The sequence below is a fragment of the Parasteatoda tepidariorum genome, chromosome 9, assembly GCF_982258835.1.
Source record: "Parasteatoda tepidariorum strain Cologne lab strain chromosome 9, Ptep-v5.0, whole genome shotgun sequence".
Lineage (NCBI taxonomy): Eukaryota > Metazoa > Arthropoda > Arachnida > Araneae > Theridiidae > Parasteatoda > Parasteatoda tepidariorum.
Genome location: NC_141763.1, coordinates 61,838,897 through 61,865,489, shown reverse-complemented (window position 1 = coordinate 61,865,489; position 26,593 = coordinate 61,838,897). Strand labels below are relative to the sequence as shown.

General features: G+C 27.1%; 1 protein-coding gene across 2 annotated transcripts; it reads left to right on the top strand.

The window, feature by feature from the left end:
* The first annotated feature begins 1,549 nt into the window (after positions 1-1,549).
* On the top strand, positions 1,550-26,472 carry LOC107454290 (uncharacterized). 2 transcript variants are annotated; one of them, XM_016071428.4, is made up of 13 exons: positions 1,550-1,691; positions 3,748-3,839; positions 7,015-7,149; positions 8,329-9,905; positions 11,875-12,086; positions 13,347-14,599; positions 15,313-15,429; positions 16,877-16,978; positions 18,117-18,260; positions 19,998-20,071; positions 22,005-22,061; positions 23,668-23,762; positions 26,185-26,472. In XM_016071428.4, the coding sequence occupies exons 1-13, from the start codon at positions 1,679-1,681 to the stop codon at positions 26,220-26,222; spliced, it is 3,909 nt and encodes a 1,302-aa protein (XP_015926914.3). In that variant the 5' UTR covers positions 1,550-1,678; the 3' UTR covers positions 26,223-26,472. The 2 variants fall into 2 exon arrangements, with proteins under 2 accessions (XP_015926914.3, XP_071042537.2); XM_071186436.2 differs by lacking the exon at positions 1,550-1,691 and adding an exon at positions 2,439-2,585.
* Positions 26,473-26,593: the final 121 nt, after the last annotated feature.

Here is a 26,593-nt window from a genome sequence, read left to right as displayed (position 1 = left end):
AATATAACGTGAAATAATGAAGTGAGCATGATTTCAATACATAAGAAATGATTACTTACAATTTAATCCTTGATTTTCAGAAAATCCTAATACTTCGTTTAAATTACATTTATGGCTGTCTGGTTTAAGCAAGGCAGAGGCACCTCCTGTTTTTAGTATTTAAATGTTTTGTGACAGTGATTCCCACCATGTGTGGCAAAACTTTCCTTTTTGAAAGGATTTACGCTAATTTACAGCAAGGGTTCTATTTGTATATTCAACAAATTCGAAAGTCGCTTTTCAAAGTGATTTTCACCCCTGATAAAATTTAAGATAATTGGGCTAAACTGGACAGGGACACCCCATGGTTTTCACATCTCTTTGCCCTCTGTCACCACCAAAGGGCTATTTTCTATGCCTGCAGGTGTTCTATTCATCCCCAGATAATTGCCCTTTTACATCCTGGTAATGTGATATGAAGAGATGTTTATCTTGTCTTTTTGCTTGTGGTACTGGAAAAAGAAAGATTTATCTGAGGATCCGATCATTGGAAGTTTTTATTCTGCTTTCTGGAGAGTTTTCTAAATGATTCTTTTCAATGTTTTATTTATTTTTTTGAAATTTGTATTATTGTTTTTAAAATTTGTATTAGTATACGAGTTAAATTAATTTTTTTAAAACAAGCAAAATATCAAAATATTTTGAAAAATTGAAAAAACGAAAGAAACGTTGGTGTTGGTTGATTTTGCGCCTTTTTCAAATAATGCGCCCATGGCTCTAGCCATGCCTGCCATACCCTAGATACGCCACTGGAGCTATTTCCTCTCCTGTGGCTGAAAACTGTGACTGTTACTTATAGCAATGAAGTACTTCTACTCACGATACATGAAAAAATGCTCGCTCCCATCCGACCTGAAGAATTCGCTAATGAGATTTCAGACCTGTGAGTTAGAACTTGATTGGTGAAATATATTTACACGGTAGAATTAGGCAATCAGGTTCTCGTTATGCGATCAAGTTACCGCCTTTTTTTCACGCAAAGAGTAAATGGTCCATAAACTATTTCTGGTTACACGATGGTAAATAAGAATAATCATGGACATACTCATACAAGATGTAGGGGTGGGTTAGTGTATCTTTCTTGTTCACTTAGTTTAATGGGCCATTAACCCGCACTCGTTTTCCCTATAGGTCTGGGTAAATGCTTTGAAACATGTATGCCAGATCAACTATTCGCTCATACGTGAGTCACATTTGCGTTCGATTGCATATGTGTATTCTCAGTTCTTTATAGAAACAATTTCTCTCCATCGTGTGTTTTTTTTTTAAATTTGAAAGGAAAAGTAATCTGCTGATTCTGTGATAAGCTGCTGCATCAACAGCGGTGCTAAATATTAAAACTTCACTATTTCATTTTTCAAAGGATGGCTGTTCTCGCTATATGCGAAAAATTCACATGCATATCAAAATTTGATTGGTGAAATTTTATCTGCGGAAAAATTCGCGAATCATGTTCTCGTTTGCGAGTAAAGAAAATATATACAAAGAAAACGATTCCTCAGTGCCTGTTTCAATTGGAGTTTAGTTGATTTTTTCTTCTTCTACAAATTACCCTCTTCATTTGGCAACGAAGCTCAATTGTTTGTTTTTGTTACTAAGGAAACTATGTTCTGTTAGGAGCGAGATTTATATTTTTAAAATGCCTTCTTTAGGTAAAAAATAATATTTCTGATATAGATTCATAGTTTTTATTTCGATGTTTAATTTTTCCAGGAACTGTATTTCTTTTCTTCTATACATTATAAACTATATGTTTAGTTTTGTACAGTATAGTATGTCAAGTATTGTACATTAAAGCAAGACACGATATCCTTTGTTTTATAATATTTTTTTCATCTAATGGATAAAATTTCTTCATCGTTATTTTGTGATAACTTTTTCATAAATTATTTATTTACCTTTATGGTGGTTTTGTGCATTTTAAAAAATTTATTTATATTTTTATGGTATGCTGTAGAGTGACAAGAAATGTCATTGAATTTGTAGCATATATACAATGGAATAACCAGTGTTAGTGAAACAACAGTCAATGATGCGTTGATAAAAGTCAACATTGAATAGTTATCAGTTGTGGTGAAAGGAAAAATACTTTGCTAAAAAATGGTTCTAGTGTTTATAAGCAAGGACAAGGAGAGTTCAATTACTAAAGAATTGGCAGAATGCACTACATTAATATTTGCACAAAATATTAAATACAATAATTTAAAGATTTTCAAAATATTCCCTACTTCATGAAATTATGACAATAGCTGACAAATATTGACAGTTATTTTATTGGCAGTAAAATTATTGAGTTTGTAATTCTGATGGATTATTTCTAATTGTTTCTCTGTCTTTACATAGTTATGAATTTTTGTTCTTATTAGACTTAACTGTTAAGCTTGGACTTAAAATAAAGCGGTCTGTTCCGTGACAGAGTGCTTTTGGAGCCCACTGTTGGAGCCATCGTTGTTTCATGGTTAACGATTGTTATGGCTTCTGAATTGACAAATGCCATGATTTTCCTATGATGACTTCACTTGCACCAAGAAGTATCCAATTTCTTGGTATGTTGAGTAAGACAACTGCTCTGTCATGGCAAATCACACCCTATTATGAAATTGTAAACAAAGGGAATAAAAATTATAGGAAACTCTAATTTGACCTGTAGCATCAATAGATCAATCCATTTGAATTTAATGATCAATTGAGTGTAAAAAAATTTAGACCAATGATGTTTTGGTAATTTTATTATAAAGGTACTGTAATTTTTCTATTTAGTTTTTGAAGATATGAACGAAATCAGGTATTCCAGGTGCATACTATATCAGATAACCTTGAATGATGTTTTGATTTTATACTTACAACAAAAAGCGTTCATCCACCATTATGTATTGATCTAAACCTACGACAATATCTGACACCTAAATTTCAATTTAGCTGTTAGATATTGTTATAGATATAGCTATTAGATAGTAAATTTCCAGAAATTAATGCAATTTGTGTTTGCAAATTTTCTAAAGGCACTCCACTATTTTCTTTTTCAGTTTCTTTCTAACAATTTTTCACATGCCACTGTTGAAATTTCATTGTGGTATATGGACCACTGGTGGTCAATCCTGGTGGAAATTCGGACTGTTTTGCGGCCGCTCTACAAAATTTAAATTCTCAAAAACGGCCCTCTCACAAAATTCTAATTTGTAAAAATGGTCCCTTCATAAAGTTCAAATTCCAAAATAAACCGCTGCTTGACTTTTGTAATATAATTTTTTAAGGTATGTATGTGATATCCTGTAGACAATTACCTCCAAATATTTATTTGATCAAGTAAGGAATAAAATCCATTTTTTAACTAAGCATTATAACAAAGTTTTTTTTTAGTATGTTATTAAATTACAACATACACTTATTTTGAAAAACTTTTTATATTTAAAATAAAATATAGTGGTTGCTACTGAATGTTTTTCAGTAAATAAGAAATTTTTCTCAAATATAATTTCCATTCTTCATGAAAATATTAGTTTTTTCTACGAAAATGGGCCATAAAAAAATGAAATCTGGATCAAGTCCTAGCTGCAGGTTGACCATTTATGCCTTATATATGTTGACATACCCATATTATGAAGTTTTATTTGCTACTTTTATGAAGTTTGATTTGTAACTTTTTTGTATTTGTTAGTATTAATTATTTACTGTAATATGTTAATCTTTTTAATTTGTTAACTTTAGGTTATTCTTTTGAAAATTTCCAAAGATTGGAAGATTTCCCATCTTACACTTCAGTTATCCGATGTTTTGGAAAACCTATTATTCCACCTTTGGTAAAGTCTTAATCTATCTAATTTTGCTTATAATGTGATATTCTGAGTTTGATTTTTGAGAGAACTTCAACTTGTATCGTTAATTAACTAAAAGTTTATTAATTTTAAATACTTACCAATTAAACCATTATATATAGCTATAATGTAAGAACTCTTTGGTTCATTGTGATATGGTGTTGTTCTTGTCAATACTTTGCCATTTTATGCCATGTACACAAAAATAGCCTTTTTATGTATAAGACTTAATATTAATAGCATTCAATAAGAAATTTTGGATATTTTTTACGTTAGCTGGGTGCAAGAAAAACGTCACCAAACAAATGTAAAACTCTATAAGATAAATTAATTGAACATTTCACTCATATCTCTAAATATCTGTTTGTTAAGACAAAAAGATATGTATTTTAGATAACTAATTTTGATATATCTAGAATCATCAACTGTTTCCTTTTCTTCTTTAAAAACTTTAAAATAATTTGCAATGCAGATTTTGATTCTCCAGAACCATTCTTTTAAAACTTTTATGTATTTTAGATAACTAATTTTGATATATCTAGAATCATCAACTGTTTCCTTTTCTTCTTTAAAAACTTTAAAATAATTTGCAATGCAGATTTTGATTCTCCAGAACCATTCTTTTAAAACTTTTATGTATTTTGGATAACTAATTTTGATATATCTAGAATCATCAACTGTTTCCTTTTCTTCTTTAAAAACTTTAAAATAATTTGCAATGCAGATTTTGATTCTCCAGAACCATTCTTTTAAAACTTTTATGTATTTTGGATAACTAATTTTGATATATCTAGAATCATCAACTGTTTCCTTTTCTTCTTTAAAAACTTTAAAATAATTTGCAATGCAGATTTTGATTCTCCAGAACCATTCTTTTAAAACTTTTATGTATTTTAGATAACTAATTTTGATATATCTAGAATCATCAACTGTTTCCTTTTCTTCTTTAAAAACTTTAAAATAATTTGCAATGCAGATTTTGATTCTCCAGAACCATTCTTTTAAAACTTTTATGTATTTTGGATAACTAATTTTGATATATCTAGAATCATCAACTGTTTCCTTTTCTTCTTTAAAAACTTTAAAATAATTTGCAATGCAGATTTTGATTCTCCAGAACCATTCTTTTAAAACTTTTATGTATTTTGGATAACTTATTTTGATATATCTAGAATCATCAACTGTTTCCTTTTCTTATTTAAAAACTTTAAAATAATTTGCGATGTAAATTTTGATTCTCCAGAACCATTCTTTTAAAACTTTCGTGCAACTATTTTTTTTAACAAGAAATTTGCTATGTTTATTAATTACTCTTTTAAAATAATGTATGTATTGTGCTCTATTATAATATTACTCTATTATCTATTGTGCTCTATTAATAACTTTTCCTTTTTTTCACTTCACCCTGAAGAATTACAGAGTGAATGTGAAACGTAGATGAATGCTATGATTACATTTCAAATAAAGATTAAATAATGCAGTAGAGTCCCGATTATCCGAGTTAATGGGGACGGCAACAAACTCGGATAACTGAAAAACTCGGTTAAAGCGAAGAGTATAATAACGGGAAGAAAAAGAGAAGGTATAAATGTAATATATTTAAGAAATACAAAATGTATACGAGTGTACCACACACAATTCATATTATAATTAAAAAGCTTACTTAAAAACATTTAAAAAGCATACTTTACGAGAATTGAATAGTTTTTACTTAAAAAAAGTCCTTAATCGTTTTTCGTTCTACGTAACTTTGGCGCTAGTAATGTTTAGCCTTTTTTAGGGATAACAGGAAGGCTGGTGTCGCTTCTTTTTGTTGTTCTATATATTCAATCGTACATTCGATAGCTTTTAGTCCATCTGTATGAGAGATGTTGATTTTAATAATCACTGTCTTCATCATCTTCGCTAGATTCATTATCATTATTGACGATATTAACGATAACTTCATCAGACCAAGTTGTTAGATTTTGTTTTTCTGAGTGTTTGGAAGATAAAATTCAGATTTATTTTTCAGCATTTTTTTTTAAAAATAAACTAGAACAAAAAAAATCCTTGAAATATTTGATAGCTCGGTTAAAGCGGAAACTCGGATAACCGGGGCTCGGATAATCGGGACTCTACTGTATATAAAAAATTAGCTTATCAATTCTTCTTTTTAAGCTCTAGTCAATATTCTGCGTTTATACTCTTAGAATATTCTATGCCCAGTGTTCTCCCTGTGATCTTTCAGACCTGCCCTGTCTGCCCTTTGATCCCTTTAATGGTGCCTTCTTTTGCCCTTTTAGTCGCCATCCCTTAAAAACACTGCCTTTTATTCATGTTCCATTTAAAAAAAATTATTTGATGTTTAAATAATAATTATACGCTGGTTAATTTATATGTGTTTATAAGTTTAATTCTGATTATTATTGCAATTATTTATTTCGTTAGTATTATTTTCAACTGGTTAATTTTTTATAAGTTTCTTTTTTTTAGTAGGAGGTATATTAATGATTGTAAATTTTAAAATTATTTTTTAAATAAAAACCTTTTTTTTTTTTTTTTTTTAAATCTTTAAATGTTTTTTTTTTTTTTAATTTAAATTTCAGAAAAAGTTTTTAAGCTGTTTATCAATTAATTAATTATTTTCTTTTAGTTTACTTTTTTAAAAGAAAGAGATTATCTTTTAGTATGCTTTTAAATATTTTTTTATAAACTACGAATTTATCGCTTATTTCAATAATGAATGAGAATTACTTTTTGAACTATACACATAAAATAGTATAAGAGGGCAATTTAAAAATAATTTTTGAGGATCAAATTCAGTTGATACATAGTTTTTACACATTTTGATAAATTTTTACTGTGTTATGTGAGTGCCCTTTTAAAACTCAAAGTGCCTTTTTCTGCGAGTAAGCACCCTGTCCTTTTTTATTCATAGGGAGAACTCTGTATTCTATTATATGCTTCTAATATTCTAATTTATTCTGTTCTTCTAATTTTTTAAGAAATGGTTTAAGAAATGAAATGAAAATGATTTATATTTTAGTTTTGATAACCATTTCAAAATTTTGTGTTATTATTATTATTTTTGAAGGTTTGTGAAGAATTGACTTATTGATTTCTCTGTTTTGTTACTATAAACTTATATTAATATTTTATTCATAATTTCTTGAAATAGTTAACCAATGAAGAGAGAATAAAAATTGCTGAGCTTCGAACATCAGTTTCATTATTACAAGGGAAAAAGAGTTTAAATTTGCCTAAGAAGCCTGCTAATTTTTCTTGCTCACATGCTGCAGCAGAAACTAGTAAAGTATGACATATTTTTATTGAAACTGTAAATTATTTATAAGTAACTTTTTATTCCGTACTGAGACTATTACTTTGATAAAAAATAATATAATTAAACATATAATAAATATTAACATATTGCAATAATTATTTTTTAGATGTTCTAATTATTTTTGGCCCCTAAAGTTACTTCTTAATCATCATACTTTTTTCTTATTGTGTGGTAATTCATGCTATTTATTATGCATTTGTTTTTATGATTTAGAAACTCTCATTTTCATTTAAGTTCTTTCTAGTCAGTCTTCTGTTCCAAAATAATAATAATAATAATTTTTCATCTAAAATAAAAATCTGAATAAAAGATCTAGATTAAAGAATTTTTTTTGTTTTTCTCTTTTAGTCCTGCACTATTATGAGAGCAAAGTTTTCTTGTTATTTTATTTTACTATTTTCTTTCAGTTAAAGATATAATATTTGAATTAATATCTATTATGTTTGGTTTATAATATGAAAAAAAGCATTTTTGGATAGATTAATTTTCATGCAAAAAAATTATACTGCTGTTAATTATTATCGATCCACATACTTACTTATAAATAAAAAATAACTGCTTCATTATATTTATCAGTTTTTGTGACATGTAGGAAAAATGTATTTAGTTAGACAGCTATTTACTTAGCTCGACAGAGTTATTCTTTTAAACTTATTAAATTCAAATAGACTGTGACTATTTGGTGTATGTCTTATAATAAATATTGTGTTGTAGTTGGAATGTGTGACTTTGTTAAAATAATAAATAATGAAGGTAAATAAATTTCGTTCTGAATAGATTTTCTTATAAGTTATTCTAATGAAACTCAAAAATAAAAGCTCATTCAAAATTAAATGAAAATATTTTATTTTCATTTCAAAATTTTGTTTTATTATTTGGGATATATTGAGAAAATTAATTTTTAAAATAGACCCTAAAAAGCCTAGGTTAACCAAGGAAACTACAAGCTGAGTAGTAACTGCCATCAAGTCAATGGAGCAAAGAATAGGAAATTTTTTAAATGATTGGGTTTTTTAAAAATTACTTTTAGAAATTATACTTGAGCCATTTATACTTGACCATTATTGAAATGTTATTGTTGTCTAACATTTTATACATCAAAAATTCATTAATTTAAATAAATTTTATAGAGCTTTCTTTTCATTACAGACACCACATAACTTCTCTAACAATATCGACATTTCATGTGAGAAATCTTGTAACCAAGACACCAGTGCTTCGAGCTTAAGTCCACAAAAAATCCTTAAGACCACTGAAAATGAGTTATTTGTATCCATGAGTAAGATTCCCTGCAATGGTGTGTGTAGTACAGTTCATGATGGAGTAATCGTTTGTCCCAATGAAACTCCAGGAAATATTCATTATAGCAACAGTAATGAGTTTGAAAGTAGCTCCAATTCAGAATATTGGGAATCATGCAATGAAAATGGCTGTGATTGCCAAGAGTGCCAAATAAAAATTGCTGACACTGATGTGCCTTATAAAAATACATCTTCAGAACAAATGCATCATAGTGTTTCAGAAGATGATCAGGAATCTGTAGCAGAAGAAGCTGATTTTGAATCTCTTCCTACAGTTATTTATAATCGGAAGATTCTACCCCAAGATACAGATTCTGAGAGTATTGTTACTTGTATGACACAAAGTACAGACCTTGATAAATATATGGACTACTCCATTGAATATTCCAGCCCTGATGATAATGCAGGAATGTGCCAACATCAGTCATCTACACAAAGAAGTGCTTCTTCTAGATCTGATGATACTAGCACAGCAACTATCGTCAATACTGAAAGCGAGCTTACTCCTTGCGTGTCTGCTGTTGCAGAATTGCCCAGTTGTTTGGAAAGTTTGAGTGATATTGCTGATTCTTCCTCTATATTTGTACATGAAAATGCAGGAGCCACTTTTAATGCAAACTGTAAAAATCCCTCTATTTCCATGGGTGAAGACACAAGTTCTCGAGCATATTCGGTTGATAGTTATATGAAAATTCTCAAAACTTGTGCAAAGAACCTGTATTTAAAAAAATATCATAGCGAACCTTCACATCCAAATTCTAAACAATCTCATACTACTTCTGAGTGTCTAACAGATCAGATGAATAATTTGTCAGAAAATGAATCGGAAGTTTCTTTGCCTGATGAAACAGTAGAAGACACTAAAGCCTTCTATGATGAAAATTCTTTTGGAACAGAAAATGTATTTGTAGACGATTCTGAACAGACATCTGGTGACGCTCAAAGAAAACTCATCAGGAGAAATTCTTATACTTTATTACAGCCCTCATCAGCATTAATTATGGCTCATGCTAGCTGTTCTTGTCAAGAAGATTCTCTAATGGATGATTCCCCACATTCTTGTTCTTCAGCGCATCAGAATGAAAATTCAAATCCTGCATTTAAAAAAGAGACTGTTGTTCTTGTTCTTCCTTCAACTTCAGACAGAGAAACATTCTTGCCAATTTTACACAAGGAAGATCAAACAAAAGATCTTGCAATAAATGAATCCTTGTCACCATCAGATGTGAATTTAATTGATACCGAGAATTGCCATTTTGAAACTGAGGGTATGAAATACTCCAGTGCATCAGCATCAAGTGCAGTTTTTAAAGAAGTTGATAAAGATTCTTCTAATTTACCTCCAAATATAGTAGAGCCATATGCTGAATATGAAAACAAGGAAAATGGAAACAGTAGTAATGTTTCTGACAGTTTTCATGAGAGGTTGTTTGCATTCATTTATTCATTTTATTTGAGATTTTTTTTATTTTATTAGTTTGCACTAGTCTGGCACATATAGAAAATGCAGTAATTCTCAAATGAGCAAATTCATCATTTAGGAATGTCACATTTGCAGACTTTAAAAGCATGAAACTCATGTTAAAAAAAATTCAAGCAATTCTAATAATTTTTTGTGAAAATGATTCTTGGTGTCATTTACTCCTATTTCAATTTTTAAAAATCTAAAATTTTTTTAACATTTAAAATCTAACTATTACGAATGTACATATTGTGCCTTGCCTGTAATACTCAGTTTTTAATTTTTAAAAATCTTTTAAAATTATCAAAGTTTCAAAAAATTAGAATAAGTGCAAATAAAACCAAGACTGATTTTCGCAAAAATTATTAGAACTGCTTGAATTTGTTGCAACATATTCTTTTAAAGTCTGCAAATTTCGCATTCCTGAATGGAAGAATTGTCCTACTATACATTTACTGAATGCCTTTCATTTAAAAGTCTTATTTCAATATAATGTTTTATTTTAAATGAAGTTCAGATGCAGGTTTAAAATGAAACATGAATAAATAGATAGACCTTTAAAAGTAATTAGAAAATTAACTCTGATTTTACATTGTTTTAACTGTTCTACAATTCATATATTTATTATCCTTTAACTATTGCTTTGAATTATCTAGTATTTAACAGTTACATTCTTGATGATTTTTTGTTCAGAAAACATCTATTTTTAGTTAACTAAAATTAATTGCTAAAAATGTTTTCGAATTTACTACATTTCAATTTATAATTGTTGATTTAGTACCTGACTGTGTTGCTAGTATGACATTCTTTTAAAAAGTTTTTTTTTTTTTTTAACAGAATGGATTTCTTTTTAGCTGAGTTTCACGATAAGTAAAAAGAAGGTAACAAGAAATTTACATTCAGATAATGCTTAAATTTCATGAAAAATTTGTAGCTGTTAAATGTTATGCTAAAAATTAAACAATTCTTTCGGTAAAACAAGTATTGGAATTTCATTTTATTATATTATTGATCACTCTTTTGGGTACAAATTTTTCCATTTTATATCATGAGTCACACTGAAAAAAACTATATGGTGAAATAATAGCTTAATTCCAGCTTTATAATAAAAAGGGATTTATCTAAAAAGACTTACAGTCATGAAAATCATGGGTACCAACTCATGCTTTACCTTATATATGAATTATACACGATTAATTCCCACCACATGCATTTATTAAGGATAGTGGTCAAAATTAAAGTACAATACAGTAAAGTACAACTATTCTGTTTAAATCAAACTACTATGTTCGCTACTTTTTTTGTAGCTTCTTGTGTAATGCACTACTTTTTGAAAAAAATAGTTTTGTGAGTAGTGCGATGCGAAGAAATGTTATTTTGTAGCAATTTCTTGTAACTTTTAATATTAGTTTAAAAAGGAAACAAGGTACAAATGCAACAAATTTTTTGAATTCCGTGCAAATCTTGTATGAGTTTATCAGCGGATGTAATGAGGATGTTCTTGATGTACGTACTTTATGTAGTTTTTTTCAGTTAACTTAAGCTTTAAACTCTAAAGGAAATCACAAACATTTGATGGTTTTCTTTTCTAGATTGTGAAATATATGTCCATTGGTTTGAAGGGCATAAAAAGATGAAGGTTTAATGGAAAAATTCTAAAAAAATGAATTAGTTTATTTATTATTTTAGAATATTTTTGGCAAATTTTTTTTAAGAAATTTTTTTTAAAATTTTGAACATGAGCGTAAATTAAATCATCCAGCAAAGTTCATCTCTTAGAAGTAGTTGAATATGTTACAGAAGTTGTTTGCAATTACTACATTAAAAAAAAATAGTTGTACTTAACTACATTTATAATAAAGTAGTTGTAGATAACTATAAAAAATGTAGTTTTTCTCAGTACTGATTAAGAACTTTATTTTCTACTTCCAGTTCCTCCTTGAATCAACAAAATATAGAAAAAAGCAATGGAACAGAACTTTTGGCCAAGCTTTTGGGCGACTTGAGAGAAAATCAACAGTTGGAAATGAAACGTTTTATTGAAGAACAAAAGAAGCACTTGTTGAGAATACAGGAAGAATTTCAAGAGCAAGAAAAAATTCTATTTGAAAACTTAAAATCAGCTGGAGTGCCTGTATTTGCATGTATGTTTTTTCCAGTTATGTTTTTAAATTTTAATGTGGCTTTGTGGCTAGTTATCATACTAGCTAAAATTATTTTTGCTTTAAAAATTTTAATTATCTGGTAAATGGGGAAATTGTGTTACGCTTTTTGAACAAAAAATAATTTAATTTTAAAAATCAAAAGTCATTTGAAAAGTTATGTGAGAAAATTGTACCTAGAAAAAAATGTGTGAGCCTTTATTTATGTGATATTTAGTTTTTGACACTCTTTTATAATGATACATTTAACTGAATATGAAAATTAGTTATGATTTTATTTTTAAGCTTCTCTTAGTAAAATGACTTAATCTTAGATAATGTTTGCTTGATATTCAAAATAAAAGAGGAAACTAGAAATCAGATTAGAACAAAAAACATTGATTTTCATTTATATAGTTGTATTATAATTAATACCTCTGAATAAAAATTTCAAATTAAAATCAACTTTATTAATGAATTAGTGCTCATCTCCAAAATTAATAGTAGTCTGTTGAAATTAAAATTTGACTCAGTTCACCAAATAATTATTAATAATCCTATATGCCAGCAATCAATGTAAAAGAATTGTATCCTGTTTTGATTTTCAGTTTTGTATCTTGGTCTGTGTTATTATCGCAAAATACCAATTAATATTTTTATAATGAAAAACCTAATAGATACTAGTAAAAGGACCATTGAAAATGTGTTAGGATTATTAATATTTTTAATCATTTAATTTTAACTTTTCTTAATTGATACACTTGTGCTTCATGCTATTATAAAGTAATAAAGTTTTAATTTTTAAAAGAATGTAACCTCTTTGTATTTTAGATTGATAAATTATAATTTAAATAACTGAGCCATGCTGTTCATTTATAATTGCATAGGATGACCCATTTCATTTTGAAATTAAGTGTAAAGAAATATTTTATAGATTTTCTTTTTAATTTTTTTTTCATTAGGTCATTGTACCTAATTATGTAGAATTTTTTCAATGTGCTTTTAAAACTCAACTCTGCAATAAAACATATGTGAGTTTCTTCTGTTATTTGTAAAGGTTGATATATTGTTAAAAGCTATATGATTTTTTAAAATTAGGTTCGATTTCAGTTAGAATAAGCTTTAAATGCAAAATTCTAAACTATTGAGTGAATTAAGAAAGATAATTTTCTAAAAGTATATTTTTTTAGTATAATTGTTCTGATCAGTATGAATTAGAAGAATTATTTTCAAATGCTGATTGTTATGTAAATTTTTTTATAGCTATCAACAGTTCATCATCGCCTGCTGATGACATTGTTAACACACAAATGGCATCTTCTGATTCAAATTCAACCAATTTATCATCTGAAACTGAGACATTTCAAACAGTTATTCAAAATGAAATTCATCAAAAAAGTCCTCCATCTACATTGGCAGTCACTGAACATGATACTATATGTAATCCCATTTCTCAAGTTAATGATATCTTAACTACCTCTAAAAGTAATGAGGCAACTTATTTGAACCAACATCAAACTAATGAAACAACTTATTCTACTCAGCATCAAACTAATGAAGCAACATATTCAACTTCACATCAAGTGAATGAAGCAACTTATTCAACTCCACATCAAATAAATGAAGTAACTTATTCAACGCAGCATCAAACCAATGACGCTTTGTATTCAACTCAGCATCAAACCAATGAAGCTGCTTATTCAACTAATCATCGGAAAATAGGAGAAAAGAATGTTGTCCAAAACACATTGTCGAATTTCAAACAAATTTGCATTGAACCTCTTGGGAGTGAGTTATACGAAACCGATTACAATTCATGTGCTGCTAGTCAGCTTCCTACTTGCACATTTGAAAATATTACCAACTTTCATCAGGTTCCGGTTTCTACATTTATTAGGAATGATATTGGAGATATGACTGCACCAATTTGTAGTGCAAACTTAAGAAATACCTGTACTAAAGAAAAATATTCTCCAATTAAATTAACTAACAAAATTCATTCTCCTAAACTGGTAAATAAGCTTTCAACCCAATCTACTAAGCATCCTAGTACACATTGCTCTGGTGGAGCAACTTATAACTCCAGTAGACCACCTTATAATTCTGTCGGAGCATGCGTTTCTAATGAAAGCGTTAGGGTTAAGAATAATTTTGAAAAACGAGTCAACCAGCATCCAGCAAGTAATCTTGAAATAAGTAAAAATAATGGCTACCAAGTAAATGAAGTTACAGGGGCATGTAACAAAATTAAAAGAAGTAATGTTAATTCTAATAATGTTACTTCATCTGCAAGTGCTAGATGTGATGGCAGAAATTCTTTAGAGCCAAGTTTGGGTTATACTAATTCAAGCAAAATGAATATTAGTAATTGTGCCTCTGCTGACTTCTATCCGCAAGCTTCGAAAAACATCACTGTTCAAAAATCTATTAATTCTATTAATCCACTTATCTCGGTTAAAGCAATGAAACTTGTCCCACCATCTTTAACAAATTTGAAGAGGAAGCAAAGTAAAAATGTAAGTTTTTTAAAAATTTTATTTAATGAACCAATTCTTTTTTTTAAAAATTTAACTTTTTATAGGGCCATATTTTTGGTAATGTTATGTTAAAATATTTTTATGACTGAGTTTTCTTCACAAAAAAGAAATCATTTGGTTAAAAATCTAAAATTAGTTTTTTAAAATCATTTTTGAGGGGAGAAGGAAGGTGGATGAGATTTTTAAAATTTTACCTTTGGTAAAGAATCGGTCATATTTTCTGTTAGAACTTCTGTTTTTATAAATATATGAGTTTATAAATTCAATGTTTAAAACAATAGTTTTTTTTTTTCTTTTTGGAAAAAAATTATTTTATTAAATTAAAAGAAAAAGAGTCTTTTTCGAATAAAGTTTTGTTATTCTCTAAAAAAAAAAGTTGATTGTATTTAATGAGTAAAAGTAAAAAATATAAATAATTAAAATGTAAAAACACAGGTATTTTTTTAAAGTGAATTTTGCTTTTTTAAATAACAAAGAAAGAAAAAAGATATTTTGTCCAATGATAAAAAAAGAATAGAGTAGGGAGGAATTTTTATGTATAATTGTTGTTAAATAAAAATATTTATTAACGTTTAATTCTTTAATTCATTGTTTTTAATATTTGTTATTATTCTGCATTAAAAATTGTAGAAATTATTCACTTATTTTTAAAGACTTTTGTCTGTGTGTAAAAAAAATACTTATTTACACAGTTAAATGATCCAGAAATGCTAAAAAGATTTGAAAGGCTTCCAGCTCTTGTTAAAGGATATCTTACAAGACGGTTATATAAAACTGAAAGAGTGCAAAGATTGATTCAGACAATGAAGGTAACAAATAAAATTTAATTTATATTTCAATAAAGTTATAATTTTTGTTCTGTTTTCCTATTGTATTTTCATATCTGTTGGAAATTACAATTTTATTTTATAATTTTTTCAATTAGTTACTTATAGATTTAAAGATTTCGCTTTTTTTCCATTAAAAGTTTTCATGAATCTGCATGATAACTAACAAAATATTGAGAAATAAGTTGTTATCCAATTTCTTTTTTTTTATTGTTACAATTTAAAAGTAAATGTAGAAAAATACAATGTAGGCAACAATTGATACAGTTCTTTCCTAACATGTAGAAAACTTGGGAATAATTTTCTTAATGTACTTTTGTAATAATTGCCACAAACTAATTTTTTGTGGCAATAACTTCAGAAATAATGTGTGCTATAAATGAAAGTTGTAAAGTGACTAAATTTCAGAAAGCTTGAAAATTTATAAATCCATAAATATTTTCACTTATACTATTTAAAAATTGATACAGTTACCAGTCCTGTTTGAAACTGAATTTTGTTCAAGACATAGTTTGCCCACAGTATTTATTTTAAGATATATATCAGCCTATATTTTTGTGAAAGAGTAAGGAGTCCTATGGCTAATAAAACTTTTTTTTTACAATTATCATTTTTTGAAACATAAAGCTATCTGAGAGCTATGCTAAAAAGCTATGCTTTGTCTGCTCTACTACAAAGTGACACTATAATTTGGCTTGTAGTATGAAATCTACTTAATATAATAATATTTTGAATGGATTTATTTGTACTGTCTTCTATATATTTTGAATAGTTTCCTTTATTCCTTAAATCCTTAATCCTTTTATAATCCTTTTATTCCTTATTAAAATAATGTGCCTAATTTTTCATTTCAAAATTGTGTGTGAGTACATTAAGTCCTTTACAATGTTATCAAGACATGTTATACGTGTGTGTTTGAAATGTTCTGAATACAATTTATGCATTTTGAATGACAAATTATTATGTTTTTTTCTTTGTATAAAATTATATTAATAGTATATAATTGTATTAGTAGTCAGAATAGTGTTCCTAATTTTTTTATATCAAAATTAATTACAAATGTATATGTCAATATATGTTATAAAGTCAATAATTCACCTGGATATGCATCCATACATTTTTAATGACAAATCTTTTGATGCATATTTTCCTTACATTAAAATAATTTAAATAGTTTATTCTTTTATCCTTTGCTAAAATATTTTTTTATAATGAAGCTGCATATATATTTAATTACTTTAGAAGGTTAAAATATCTTTGAAAGAATGTGAGTGTATTTAGAAACTTACAGTACACATTTGATGCCTTTTAAACGAAGAGTTTTTTTAATGCATTATATGGATATTTTGATTGAGTTTTATTAAATTTAATATATATTAACAATAATCAAATTTTGAACTAATATTCTTTTAATGTTTTTCAATTTAAGGAAACTGCTAAGTTAGCACAAAATCTCTCTGAAGATTTGACACAAAAAGGTAATACAATTTCTGAGAGCGATATGGATTTGTATAACCAGCTATTGGCTCAGGTATGTAGGAATTAAAAATTATGTATCCTTATTCTAAATGTATCCTGATAATCTTTGATTTATTCATGATTTTTGAACAGTTAATACATACAAATATATTTCTTATGTGTTATTAATTGTTTTAAAAACAGTGAAATAATGATAGAATATGTGCCGTTATTTTTGAATGTGGAATAAGTTCATTTGGTGTTATAAGTCCTAGGCTTTTAAGGGTTACTGTTTTGATTGAATTTAAAAGTATTGGCAAAGGTTAATTAATTTGGTGATTTTTTTATTACTATGTGGCATTTCCTGAAACATCAAAATGCTACAATTATTATTAAAATAAATAAGTAATATGAATAAATAATTAATAAATAAAGTAATAAGTAGTATAAATAAATAAATAAGTAAAAATCTTTTTATCTCTAAATGAGCTTATTCCAATTAAAAAAAACACAAAAACAACTAATATGTTTAAAATGAAATGCATTTGCTTACTTGGGACTTTTGCGACTTTTTCGTAATTTTATGAAAATGTTTCAGTTTTTATAATTTTCCATGCATGAATCATTTTTTGCATTTTTATAAAAAAAGACAAATTTTAGCTAATTTTTCCCATTTAGGGCAATTTACACGAAATTTTAGCTATCTTTTGCCAACTGTACATTTATTATTCGAAATTTTTAACTTGCAGAATTTTTATGTAGTAACTATTTTGAATTTTGTTAATAAGCATTCAAAAGAAAATAATTAAAATCAACCTAATGTTTTTTTTTAAATATTTGACTTGTTTCTGAGTAAAGAAATGATTCAAATAAATTTTTTTTAATTCTTTGATTAAATATTGGAATCAGCTATTAGAAGGCCATTATGTTTGATAGATCTTGATAAAAGAATCCTATTGAAAGAGCTGTATCTCATAACAGTTTGAAGTTTTCTAGACGTTAAGTATTTCTGGGCTTCACCATTAAGGAACAATAGTTTTCGGAATTGAAATCACCTTATCTGTGTGCTATTTTCAACTTAGTCTGCAAATTTAAATATAGTCTTATCATAATGATTTATAAATTTTTTTATTTATTATTATTATTTAATATTTAAGAAAAAAATTCATTATTATTATAAGTATATGATTTTGTTATTGGTTTATTTATAGTTGCTTTCATCTTTTGAAGATGTCTATGATATTTTTTGTACAATAAGTACAAAGGAAAGAATGAATATTATCGCAGAATCTCGAGAGCTTTGGGTAAGAAAGAAAAAGGCAGAACAATCGTCGGAATCTTCTAACACCTCTTTGGTAAACCCCTGTGTATTATTTAAGAGTATTTAAGGTTTTTATGTTTTTTAATTATTCAAATTGTATATATAGACACACGTAATTTTTCTGTTTCTTAGTATGTAACTCATTTAGTAGTGTAGAAATATGTATTGTATTGCTGTTTAAGAAATAGTTTTTTGATTTTTCTTAAATATAATAAGAAGCAATCAATTGTTTCTAAATAAACTTTAAGATAGAATTTGTATCTATTAAGTTGCGAATTTTATTCGTATTTAATTTTAATTCAAAATCCTATCTCATATTCTCCTTTTTTTCTATATTTTCCTTAATTTCTCCTCTTTCAATCATCAGACAACTAGTTATAAGTATATTTTTTTTTTTGCACTAATGATTTATCCTTTCATTTTCTTTAAACAGTGTAGGATAAAGTTAGGGAATTTTATCAATATTGAAAAATATGTAAATTACACTCAAATATCTGAAAAGAGAATTGGGTATACTTTGTGCTATGTAGATCTGAGGATTAAAACAATGCAAATAAAGCACAAATAGATGTGCAGAAATGGACGTACTAGAGTTTCCGTTCTGTAAACAAGAAACTTCCTCAGTGTCTCAACACCAGCTGATAGTAGAAAAGTAAAGTAAGACAAACATAGGGGAAGTGGTTTTACCTGTAGGAACAGAGGACTAAGTGTGTACAACATAATATAAGAAAGAGATAAGAAACCATTGAAAAAGATATAAGAAAGGGTTGAGAAAGAGATGGGGTCTCTCAGAAACTTCAGGGTGCAAAAAAGTCCATTAGAATAAATTTCCAGGTTTTGAGAAAAAATGAGTTCCTAGAATGATCATTAAATTATAATTTATTCTCATTATTATAATTTTTCCAAATATAGAGCAATTCCTAGAAATCAAGGTGTAGAATGATTTTAGCAGTAACAAACTAAATTCTGACCATGTAGACTGATTGAAAAGCCTTAACCACCTTGATCTCCTGACTCACAGTGGATTCTTTTGTTACTTGATTCTTTTATTCGACTTGGAAGTCTAATAAAAGACTGTAGTCCCAAACTTTTATTAGACTTGAAATCTTCATTAACTTACGACACCCTTCATTTCAAACTGTCGTATCTAAGTTGCACACTTAACTTAATACACTTAACTTAATACACTTAACTTAATACACTTAAAGAATCCTTATTACATGCTATCAAGTTCAATTGATGTGAATAAAAGACAAGGCAAGAAAATTGTTTTTTTTTTTAGTATTTATTTAAAAAATATAAATGAAAATGTTCCTTGAATTATGCTTTTTTAATTATTCAATAATTTCTTCTCATTACTGCAATTAAAGATTTTGAAATAGCATGCATGGGATAAATTAACAAATTATTATTATTTTTTTAAAAATAATTTTTTATCAGCTCGAATGTCGCATAATTCATCTGCATTTCATAAGGATATATATGTTATAATTATCTATGAATTTCACATGTAGCAATGGAAAAGTAGTCTTTATTTTTTTTTTAGATACATGTCACTACAAGAACTAATTATTGTATAACAGTATCTGAAAATCACATTAATGGATCAGATGTTATAACTTATCACTTTTTTGCAAAATAAATAATCAACTTTGAAAACTGTAAAGTTTTTACAACAGTTTCTGCTTTAAGTGTTTCAATAGAAATAAGCATGATTTTTATCATAAAATTTCAAAATAAATTAATAAATAAATACATTTTCTCCTTTAAGGTTATGGATAGACCTTTGTCAGTACCAGCACATAAGCCAAAGGTTACGGCAGCAACTATTAAAAGAAGAAAAAGGTTGATGAAACAAAATTTATTTTTCTGTTTGTGTTTTAGTTATTAAATGTATAAAATTATATAAATTTTTTTTAAATGTGTTTCAGTTATAAATATATAATGTAGGGTTTGATATAACTTAAATTTTCAATCCTAAATTCAATAAATAAAGATTATTTCCACTGCATTATTTCTTTTATAAAACTATTTGTATTTTTTTAAAATATAATTTTTTTTTCTTTTTAAATTAATGAAGTTTTTTTTTAAACTATAAAATTATTTCTGATATTTTTTGTGCCATTGCTATTTATAAGAAAAGGTTTATCATAGCTGATAGAAATGATGTATGGTAGTCAGTTTTGTAGAAATTGTGTTTCAACTGCACATTAGTTATTGACAAGACAGTAGGCTGATAGAATAGTCAGTTCATTTTATTCTAGTTATTATTATTATGAAAATCTGGTTTATAAGTTAAAGAATTTTTTCTATCATCATGAATTTTTTAATTAGTATGCAAAATAAGTAATGCTGAAAGCTTGTTTATTCTCAAATATAATATTTCATTCTTAAATTTCTTCAAAAATTGAAGTTTTATCTCAATTTTCTAAATTTTTTCTCCTGTAATTTTGTGTCACTTTCTAAAGAGTGCTTATCAAAGTTTGTTCACCAAGAAATATATATATAACTTGGCATGAAATTTTAGTTCTAAAGGTACTTTGCTTGTCCCAATTTGCACAAATATTACAACAATTTTTTAAATGTTAACTGGTGTAGTGATAAAAACAATAAAAAAAGCAGAAACTGTAAAATTTCTGTATTTTTTTTTCTTTTGTAAACATACAATTTTATAAGCACATTATTTTATGAAAAGTACTAATCTTTCCAATAAATTTAATTCACCCAATTCATGATGTTTTTCTGTGATAATTTTTAAGATTTATGTCAAATTTTATGAATCATAAATACAGTAAATATTAATATCATTTATGTTGAATAATATTTTGTAAATAATATTATGTTGAATAACAAACCAAAACTAATTGTTAATAAGTTTTGTAAAAAAATAAGTAAAAAATAAATAAAAAATTTGTAAAAACTAAAGTAAAAAAATTATTAAAAGAAGTTAAATAAACATTCTTTTTCTCTTTTTTTTATTAAATGTATTAAAGTTTATTAGGAATAAGGCAATAATAACATGAATAAAGGATAAAAAATTTGTACTTTATTTACGTTGTTTTTTGTTTTATTCATACATAGGATGAAGCGTGCCCTATGTTGTTGCTGCTATTTCAGTGTTGCCTTCACACGGTCTTTATTGTTGTTAACAAAACCTAATTCATTTGCTCTGTAGCATTCATTTTTAAAGTCTGAAAAGTAGAATTAACCCCTTGGGGACGGGTGATTCTGAAAAGCATTTGTACAAAATCAGAATGTAATTAAATAAAAAACGCTAACTTAAATGTAGTCGTTGCTAATTTGACAGACTTACTTTGCTTTTACTTTACTTATTGTTAGTTTAATCATATATATAATCAATGTTAATTCAAAGTATAACTCAATAGTTTTATTTTGAACTAAAGTAACGGTGAATTAAATAAATCAAACAATTATAACTCCCTCCGCCCACAAATAAACTGTTAAAGAATTACTTTGATTACCAGTTTTATCTTTTTACCCTGATTGATACGGCTTTATGCTGGCACGTATTTGTGACAGTCGGAGCGAAAGGGTTAAGGAAAATTTAAATTTTCGGTTAATAGTTTATTGTTAATATTTATCAAGCAAACTTGAAATCCTTTTAATAATTTTCCTTATTTTTATTTTTTTATCTTTCATAATTAGAAGATTGTTTTATTAGTTTGCTTTATCGTATGTAACTTACATAATAGTAATTATTTATTAATTATATTTTCCGAAAAAATATTACTCTAATATTTGTTTTAATTTTATATAGATCTCTGGTTGATAGCAGAACCCATGCAATATCTGATTTTAGAGAGCATCGAACAAGGTGTGACTTTATGAATATTGCAGTTATTGCTATTTGTTAATTTTTCTTGTCGGAAAAAAATAGTTTTTTTATTGAAATGGATTGCTTTCAATTCATTTATTTATACTAAATGTGGTACATTTGTTGTCTGTTATTGAATGAAATGTATTTTATGTTGTTACATAACATTTTTAAGGGTGGTAGTATTTAATTTTTATTTTTTAATGTTTTATTATGCTACATTAAGAATTTCAGTTTTATTCTAAAATAATTATGTAATTTATCTTTAATATAAGTTATTAAGGCAAATTTTCTCTTTTTTCGCTTTTTTAGAAAATAAGATCCTACATCAAATATCTTGCATAATTAATCTTATAAAAAAAATCTTACATCCAATGCAAGATTCAAAGAAGACTGATTAAATTAAAGTTCGAGTACTAATTCGAAAATTTAGATCAACCTAAGGAAAAGCAAATGCCCTATTGCTTTAGTAGGGTTGCCAATTTCCACAAAATTTTGAAACTCAACCCAACTCTCTAAATGTGTCATTTGCTCCATAAATGTTGATACATTTCTTCAAAATAATATTTTTGATGTTTAATTCATGAAAAAAATTAAATCATTGCTTTTATATTAAAAAAAGAAAAATGATTTAAAACAAAAGAAAAATATCTAAATTTAAAAATTCTCATTTTTAACAAAATAAAACATTTTTTCCCTTTTTCAAGAAAGCATTGCTAGCTTCTATTGGTCTATCTCTACTCTAAACGCGAAAATGGTAAGAGATGTACAGAACATGTGTGCACCTTGATGTCAAAGAAAAATCTTGAATCTTGGCAAAGTACCAAATATATATACAGTAAAACCTGCAGGAAAGACCATCTCTATGTAGCGACCTCCTCTATTTACGACCACTTTTAGGAGGAATGGAATTTTTTTCATAGACTTTGTGTTAATGAAAACCTTTAGGAGGGACCATCAAAATCCCTCACTGTGACTGGACAAACCTATGCACCAAATGCAGACAAAAGTCAAATAAGAAAACACGAAAAAATTAAAAAACAAAAAATATTAATAAAACAAATAAGTAGATTAAATTACATTCAAAATATTAGTGTGAGGCTCTTATTTAGAGAGCTCTGAAAGCAATCTGCAACCTCATGTTGCAGTGGAAGTGCACTACAGATAATGTTATCAATGATCTGATCAAGCAAATTAAATAATTTAATATTTAGTAAGCATTTATGAACTTTTATGATTTTTTCATGCACCCGTTTTTTATTAACACTCTATTATAAGTAAAAATGTTGCGGTCTTTTAGCACTTTTCATAAGTAAGTTTGACTATATTGTCATTTTTAAAGATGAATTATAGTACATTTTATCACAAGCACATTTAAAACTCCGTTATTTTATTTTAGTGTTTTGTTTTCTTCATTTAGTTTATATATCAGTTTTATTATTTAATTTACTGTAATTTGTGTTTCATTTTTCGATATTGTGATAAGTTTTCTTAATTTTTATCATTTTAAAACAAAAATGGTTCCTAAATTCTTTTTCGCATTCAATTGTCAAATATTTTTCATTACACATATTAATCATATTTCATAAAATAATGTTTATTTCAGAGCTTGTTCAGTTTCATCTTTAAAATCTAATTCAGTTTCTCCATCTCGCATTTATCAAACATCACTTGGTGTCAATGTCAGCCGCAAAACTAAAAGTATGTAACTTTTTTATTAACTTTTTTATTGTATACTTTCATTTCTATTATTATTACTTTTTTTAAATTTTTGACATTTTTAAATTTTGACAAAATTATTTCTTTGATTAAAAATGTAGTCTGAGCACATGTTATTATTTAAAACCTTTGCAAGTATTCAAGTTCTCATTATCACAATAAAAGTTTTGATACTGCATTCTGTGAACAATTTGCCTAGCTCTCCAATTTGTCACCAAATCATTAACTTATAATGTAATAACTATTTCTTAAACTATTAGAACACAGTTTTCGACATTAATTATTAGAAAATATAAAGTTAGATTAATTTAGAGAAATTTAAAATACTGGTTTAAATGAGCATGAACTGTCAGTCCCTTCTGGGAAGGTTAGGTCCAGCCAGTTGATGACATGACATTTTTGGTGTCATGACATTTGACATCATGACTAGCAGTCACATCATGACATTTTTGGTGTCATGACATCATGACTAGCAGTCTATGACATTTTTAGTAATGGGTCACTGCATGGTTCTCAATCTTTATGATGCCCTTTTCTCATTTTTTATTATGTACAATTCTCAAACTGTATGAGTTGTATTTAATTATATGTAATTGATTATTTGTAATTTTGAAGAGACATGTAGGAGTTAAATTTATTTGTTGTTGTTGACGTATGCCTGTTTTAGGCAGAGGGGGTGCAATTTTTCTTGTTTTCCTGTGACGCCATCTATGGCCAAGAATTCGACTTCTGCCCCACTCATACGTCACACCCGTTTATAGGGCGGACCCATTCATACATCCATCCACAGATCATAATTTTGACCTGAATCAGAGAACAATCGATCTCCAATCCAATACCCCCAGAGGTTTTGATTTGTTATGGGAACGTGGGGGACTTTTGCGACTCAACAGACTTAATGTGCATCAGTCACTTTACTACACGACGAGTCTTCGGCCGGTGGGGTTCGAATCCACAAAAACTCGGGCACGAGCCCAGCGCCTTACCGACCAGGCTATCCCGGGCCATTAAATTTGTTTTATGGTTTTATTTGAAAACTGTATAGCCTAGATTTTTTCAAAATATTCACTTTTATTATGACCCTCAAATTTTTAAATACAAAACTGTGAGCACTACCGTTTTTTTTTTTTTTAAATTTTTTTTTTCTTCTGACAGAAATGAATGAATACAAATATCTCTTTTTGCAGAGACAATATGCAACACTATCTTCAAAAATCTTAATGTCTTAATCTTAATGAATCTTAATCTCTGTGACTTGGATGCAGTGAGGCAAAGATTATTATTCTAAAAATTAAGCCTAATCTAACATATATTTGGCATAATTTGTAGATTTTAATTATAATAGAATAAAGTTATACACAAAAACTCTATGTTGTTTAAATTTAATTAGAATTTTATACAATTATACTTCAGCTTTGGCGAAAAAGAGAAAAAAAATGAATGCTTATATTTAGCTCAATACAGAAACCAGAAGGAGAAGTTGAACTTGAAGTGGATAATATTAAAATAAAATTTTTTCATTTGTAAGGAAGAAGTAAACATTACTGTTATTTAGGATGCCCTGATTTGTGTATATTTAAAGTTTCTTCGAATGAAATTCCTTATCACATCAGAGATGCCAACTGCTCCGGACAATCCAAAATAATTTAAAAAACGGTAAATAGCTGCAAAGTATATTTTGCTTATATTTGATTATTTTTCTTACTTTTTTAAAGATATTGCATAATATAGTATTATAAAGTGGTAAAATTATATAAGCCTAAGAATTATTTAGAAATAGTGGTGGATAAAAATCTACTAAATTGAATTTATTAAACCAAGAATCACAATTGATAAACTACCACTTTAAAATATATATTTGCTGTCCGGAGCAAGTTGGCATCTCTGTCACATCATTACAGATGCTTTCCAGATAAATAAAACAATAACCAGTATGAACATCAAATAAGTCTTTTTTTTTTTCGGATGCCAAATTTTAAATAAAACGAAAGCTATTCCTTATTTTCTCAGGTAGAAAAATCTTTTCTCTTTCGTTTTATCTTTAATATTTTCTCGCTTTCAATATTTACTGCTCAAAATTTTCTTTTTTTAAAAAAAAAAAATCAGGGGTGGAAAATAACTTTTAGACACTGTGATAATCTGCAGCACCCACTGCCATTCCTGGGGGGTTTCTTCTGCCAGACAAATATCTATAAAAATGGCTCTGTAGATCATTACAGAGGTTTCTGATTTTGGGTTTTTCAGTATGTTTACTATAAACAAGTGTATTTTGAGGAACTTTTTTTTTAAAAAAAAAAACTTCTTTATTGCTTAAGTTATCATTTTTATTGCATAAAATCTTTTTTTATGCATGTTTGTTATTGCTCATTAATTATAATTATTATTTTAATATTGTATTTTGTAGAATGTATGAAACCTTCTCAAACTCAGCATTGGAAATAAGGAATGTCCTTGTAGATCAAGTGCCTGTAATGAAAAGAATATAAAACATACTCTGTTCTATTTTTTAAATTGAAGCTAACACTCAAAATGCAATAAGTTGTATTTTTCTCTTTGTGTTTTGTCTTCTATTTTGTATTGTTGTGTTAAACAAAGGGAATCAAATATATTTATTTAACTCAAATGTTTTAGATACATGTAAATTTTGAGACTGTTTTACTGTTTGTGAGATAAATAAAAACTTTCTATATTAGTGTATTCTTTTATATTTTACATATCATTTTGATGTACCTCAATTTCAAAATATTTGATTATTATAAAAGTGATTGAAACTACAAGCTTTAGAATGTATGGAATTGACTTTTTTTTTTATA